The 5,752-nt window shown below is 48.5% G+C and overlaps 1 protein-coding gene across 1 annotated transcript in view; it reads right to left on the bottom strand.

Moving 5' to 3' along the window:
• Window positions 1-3,796: 3,796 nt before the first annotated feature.
• DOP1B (DOP1 leucine zipper like protein B) overlaps window positions 3,797-5,752 on the bottom strand; it is a 96,907-nt gene continuing 94,951 nt past the window's right edge. Inside the window, exons 36-37 of the mRNA XM_029938660.1 lie at window positions 4,848-4,977; window positions 3,797-4,345 (exon numbers count right to left, since the gene is read on the bottom strand). Of these exons, the coding sequence (XP_029794520.1) occupies window positions 4,094-4,345; window positions 4,848-4,977 (382 nt within the window). The 3' untranslated portion in view covers window positions 3,797-4,093. The remainder of the gene's footprint in view (window positions 4,346-4,847; window positions 4,978-5,752) is intronic.

Consider the following 5,752-nt stretch of genomic DNA (forward strand, 5'->3'; position numbering starts at 1 on the left):
GTTTATGAATAAATTGCTCTGAAAACTAGCGTGTCTCCAAGAATGATCCAGGAAGCACCGGTGACAAAAATAACTTGTTACACATGCAGATTTCTGAATGTCATCCCTTCTCCTGATTCCGACTCTCTGGGGAGGAGGCTAGGCATTCTGCAGGTTCGCAAGCTCTCCAGCTGATCCTCGTGAGGACCCTTGCTATGCGTAGTTGCTCTGCTGGATCCTAACTGTAACTGGCAGATTTGTAACCTCAGGATACTCCCATCCATCCTGAGACATGCCTGACGGGATCTTCTGCACTCTGAACTTCAGGGATGGCACGGAGTCCGGTTGAAGAGGACTGAACGGTGTGAAATGGTTACTGCATGATACAACGACATGTATACACATGATCACACGCACACAGGATACTAATCTGACACTCAGAAGCCCAGCTGTTCCTTCATGCAGAAGTGGAGACTCCTGAGCCGGCTCCAATTCTGCTCCTAATCATTTTCTCCTTGAAGGTGTTGATTTTGCACACTCATTGGTTTGTGTGTCTCACTGAACCGCAATAATACCTGCTAGCAGGCATGGTCTTAACCTCAAAGCATTTTATTCCAACGGCACAGAACCTGCCTGATCTCCCAGGGAGTTGTTCAGAACTTTTACGTTCAACCTTCATTAGCTACTTCCACAAACCTAGCTACTTCTACTCCTAATTTAACTGGGCATAATGTACAAGTCCCGGAAAACAAGGCTTGTTCTCCTTTCAGACAGATCTCAGCACACGTTCGAAGCTAGGAGCTGCCGTGTCTGCGCTGGGGCCCTGGCACGAGCTGGTTTTGCAGGAAGTCACAGATGGGCGGGGTCGTTTCAGAAACTTGCCTTCCACAGGGTGCGGAACAGCAGTGCCACCACGGGGATTTCCTGTCTGATTTTTTCAGCGCTGGGGCGGAGAACGGGGCTCGTAGAAGGAGACAGATCTAGGTTTCGTTTCCTAGCTCTGCTGGATGAGGTAAGCCTCTATTTCCTAAGGGGGTGGGGAAAAAGAAACTGATGCCCGAGAGGCACCTGGCACCGTGCCTGGCCCCTGCAAAGCACTCTGTTACAGGGATCGCTTCATCCGCACACATGGGCCGCCCTCCCAGCAGCAGTGCCCGCAGCTGCGTGCGTTCAAGCCTGCACTGTTAGGGCACCGGTCCGTTCTCCTTGGCAATGGCCGCTCTTGGCAAGCCCCACCTCTCCAGGCACGCTCCCTGCCCTCCGTGCAGTGGCTGAGGGCTAGACACGGACCATTTCCACCAGGAGGAATAGAGGCAGAGCAGTTGGCTCCAAAGAGTGGTGAGGGGCCTCTGTTCTGAAGAAGAAAATGTCAGAACCGCTCATCTTGCTTTTTTGCTCACACTTACGGATATTGGGGTGGGCACAGGCTTTTTACTGACGGGTGCAAAACTGTTCATAGATCCCAGAAATGGTTAGTTGCTAGAACCCTAAGACATAGTTGTATTCGATATTCCCATTTTATAGGTGAGAAAACCGAGGCACGATGTTTTGCCCAAGCTAGTGTGTGGGGAAGCTGAGCATCACACCCACGCAAGTTGACTTAACAGGTTACTACCTCAACTACTGTGGTATTCACTAACGATTTAAACATGCATCACATTTATAAGGCTTACTTAGTGTTCCATGAGAAACATAGGGATGTAGTGTGGAATCCCTTTAAAAATTTTTTTTTAACATTTATTTTTGAGAGACAGTTTATGAGCAGGGGAGGGTCAGAGAGAGAGGGACACACAGAATTGAGAGCAGGCTCTAGGCTCTGAGGTGTCAGCACAGAGCCTGACGTGGGGCTCGAACCCATGAACTGTGAGATCATGACCTGAGCCGAAGTCAGAGGCTCAACCGACTGAGCCGCCCAGGCGCCCCTATGGAATCCCTTTTAAGATTTCTTTTTAATAAGTAAGGATTAAATTAGATATGGTATTTACAGAGACCATTAGACACTAGAGAGAAAAAGAAAAGAAAAACAAAGTCGTTAATCTAAGTACAGATGGTGTAATAGCTCCTGGTGGCACAGTTATTAGTTTTGTAAACTCTGAGGTGTGAACATACGATCCCCTTGAGGTTAACTATCCATCGGCATGTGGTTCACTCCTCACAATCTGAATTACAGCCAACTCACAGTAGAACTTACACTGAAATTACAATTCTATGCTTCAGTATTTAAAATTTTAGTCACCAAACTTGCGGATGTTTTTAAAGATAGCCCTTACATACAAAAACCCATCATTGTCTTGTAATTTTTAACACATATTTGCATGAATACCCATATTTCTAGTGGTGCACTTGAATTCTTATTTTGTGCCCTTATGCAGGCGACCAGGTGGTTCTGTGCTCCCCAAATCCCACGTTGGGGCTACTGACACAAATCGATTCTACACGGCGCAAAGCCTGGGAAGTACTAGGACGTTGGGAGAAACTTAAGCAACAACGTTGGTTAATCCCAAACCAATCCATGAGCGCACACACTAGCCAGTGTGTGTCGTCTGGCCCGGAACTCGGCTGCAGGGAATGCTCCGAAGGCTGAAAAGGGTCATGAGGCAGACAAGTCGGGGTGGCAGGCCACGCTCCCTGGCACAGAGGTCAGGCTCCCTGAGCAGAGCAGGGGCCCTGAGCCGGGGCCCTAAACAAGGTAGCCGGCTTCAGTCAGAGCGGCTGGGAGAGAGTGGGGTGACCTGATGCCAGGAGAGAGAAGTCTGTGCTTAGGAAGGGATTATTTTAATGGCCAGTGATGTCTACCAAGTGGTAACGAGGCCGCAGAAAGGACAAAGGAAAAGGGAGGAGCCGAAAGAGTCCACTTCCCTGACAGCGGTTGCAGGCGATAAAGGCCCTATGAGCGCAGGGGCTGACTGAGGTTAAAGGACGTGTTGGCAAGGTGCATCCCAGTATGTAACTGGGGTCACGGGTGTCACAGTTTTGAAAACTATGTATTTCTTTCAAAGCTGGATGCACTGTGATTTTAATGCGTGATTTTTTAAAAAGTTTGTTTATTTGGGGCTCAAACTCCCAATCCCAAGATCAAGAGTCGCACGCTCTTCTGAGCCAGCCAGGTGTCCCCCACTTTTTTTTAATGTTTATTAAAAAATTTTTTTTTAATGTTTTATTTATTTTTGATACAGAGAGAGACAGAGCATGAGAGGGGGAGGGGCAGAGAGAAGGAGACACAGAACCAGAAGCAGGCTCCAAGCTCTGAGCTAGCTGTCAGCACAGAGCCTGACGCAGGGCTCAAACCCACGAACGTGAGATCTGACCTGAGCCAAAGTCGGAGGCTTAACCAACTGAGCCACCCAGGCGCCCCATTTAATGTTTATGTTTTGAGAGAGAGAGAGAGAGAGCATGTGAGTAGGGGTAGGGGCAGAGGCAGAGAGAGAGAGAGAGAGAGAGAGAGAGAGAGAGAGAGTCTGAAACAGGCTCCAAGCTCTGAGCTGTCAGCACAGAGCCCGACGTGGGGCTCGAACTCACAGACCTCAAGATCATGATCTGAGAGGAAGTCCGTTGCTCAGCCAAATGAGCCACCCAGGTGCCCCTTCATACGTGATTTTAATGAGCGAGAGTTAAATACGCTGAGGTAACTTCAAGCCCTCACCACTGCTGAATAGTCTCAGTGGTAATGGGCAATTATTATTTTCAGAAAATAATGTATTTTGGCATTAAAATGCCAAAGGACATATGGGTGAGGGGTTAAGAGTAATGTCCAACAAGTGTAAACTTGTAGAGAAACATACGAGCCAGCCGTTTGCACCAACAAAGGAAACAACTCTTCACTGCCTTCATACTTTACTTCATATTCCGAATTTTGTGCTCGCATTAGATGATATATTAATTTTATTTTCTTTACATAAATTGAGGACGAAACATACAATCAGATTCAAGTATATTACAAGGCATTTAGGGAGGTGTGTTTTGTTGCCCAACAGAAAATTATGTGAAATCTACCTTCAAGATTGAAATCGTCTTGTTTACAAAGCACTATCTGCAGCTCCTCTCTTGTTCACAATGAGTCCTGGATGTCACCGCAGTATCAGTAAATGGAGTAGACAAATCCTGTCTTATCAGGCTAACATTCCAGGTGTTCCAGGAAATCATATTCAACACATTCTTCTAGCTGGTTCAGGACCCTTGGGCTGTGTGTGACCGGGAACTCCAAGCCTGGGGGCCCTGGGGTGCCGGCAGACCGCTGACTCTGGGTTTTGAAAGCGCAGTTTAGAGTCTGGAAGAATGGCATCAACTGCCTGATGCTGGAAACGGAGTGCTGGCGCAGAAGAGGGAGCTCACGGCTCGCGGGGCTCTCATCAGGGCTGCCCATTTCCTGCGAGAAGAAAACAAAAACGAGAGGAACGCCCCCATAAAGATGAGCCGGCTTCGTTAAGGCTGAGAGGTGCCAGCAAAGGACACGTGGGCAGCAGGCAGCCGCGACGGGCTCTCCTGGGTCATTCCTCGTCAGCTCGGCACCGGCCGCGGTTTCCAGACAAACTCAGATGCTAGGTCTTCAACTGACTTTTTCCGCCAGACTTCGCCCCGCCCCGCCCCGCCCCCGCACCCCTGCCTTTCCTCCTGCAGGCCCTCCCTCTGCCTAAGAAACGACTGTGTAAAACCACTTCCCCGTGGTTGTGCGATGCAGGAGGCGCACCTCAGCCAGTGGGAAGAGGAAGTGACGTGCAAATGAGGAAATAAAGATGACATTTTTACCACCTCCAAGTCTTCTGGAAACTATTCGGTCATTAGAATCAAGTGGCCTCTCTGGCCACCCTCGCTGCCCGGCCTTTCTCCCCTCGGCCACACACACTAACTGTAGAAAGGAAGACATTTACCCCGTATTTCAATTTCAGAAGTTCTAGAATCCTAACAGTGTGGGGTCTGCATTCTTGGTGATTCTCCTCTAGGTCTGACGGGAAGGCGGGGCCCTCTGTGTCCACTTCTGGGACAAATGCCCACCTGTAACTGGATGAAAACAATCGAAGTCAGGCGTGCTCGCTCAGAGCCCACTTCAGAAAAGATTTTTCAACAGGTTTATGGAGATATAATTCACATACCGTACAATTCGCCCACGTGAAGAATGTAATGGAACAGCTTTTAGTTTATTCACAGACTTGTCTATCCACCACCATACTCAATTTTCGGATTTTCTCATGGCCCCTAAAAGAATACCCGCTCCCTCCAGCTATCGCTCCTCAACCCCTTACATCCCCCTGATCTAGGCCACCACCAATCTCTTTGCTGCCTCGACACATTTTCTTATTTGGGACATTTCACATAACAGAATCGCGCAGTATGTGGTTCTTTGTGACTGGCTTCTTTTGCTTAACGTAACGTCGTCAAAGTTCATCCATGTTGGAGGACATGCCAGTATTTCTTTTCTTTTTTTCTGAATATTTCATTGTATGGATATTCCAATGTTACTTATCCACTCGTACATCCGGGGACTTTAGATTTCCTCCACTTTTTATGAATAACGCAGCCGTGTGTAATCACATACATCAGAACCACTTTAAAAAAAACTTTCGTTTTTGGAGTTTTAGGTTTGCAAATAGTTGAGCAGAAAGTAAGTGAGGCCTCCCATGTGTCCCCCACTTCTGCCACACATTGCCTTCCCCGCTATCACTGTGCCCCCCACCCATTGCCTTCCCCGCTATCACTGTGCCCCCCACCCAATGCCTTCCCCGCTATCACTCTGCCCCCCACACATTGCCTTCCCCGCTATCACTCTGCCCCCCAC

Source organism: Suricata suricatta, chromosome 5 (assembly GCF_006229205.1).
Source record: "Suricata suricatta isolate VVHF042 chromosome 5, meerkat_22Aug2017_6uvM2_HiC, whole genome shotgun sequence".
Lineage (NCBI taxonomy): Eukaryota > Metazoa > Chordata > Mammalia > Carnivora > Herpestidae > Suricata > Suricata suricatta.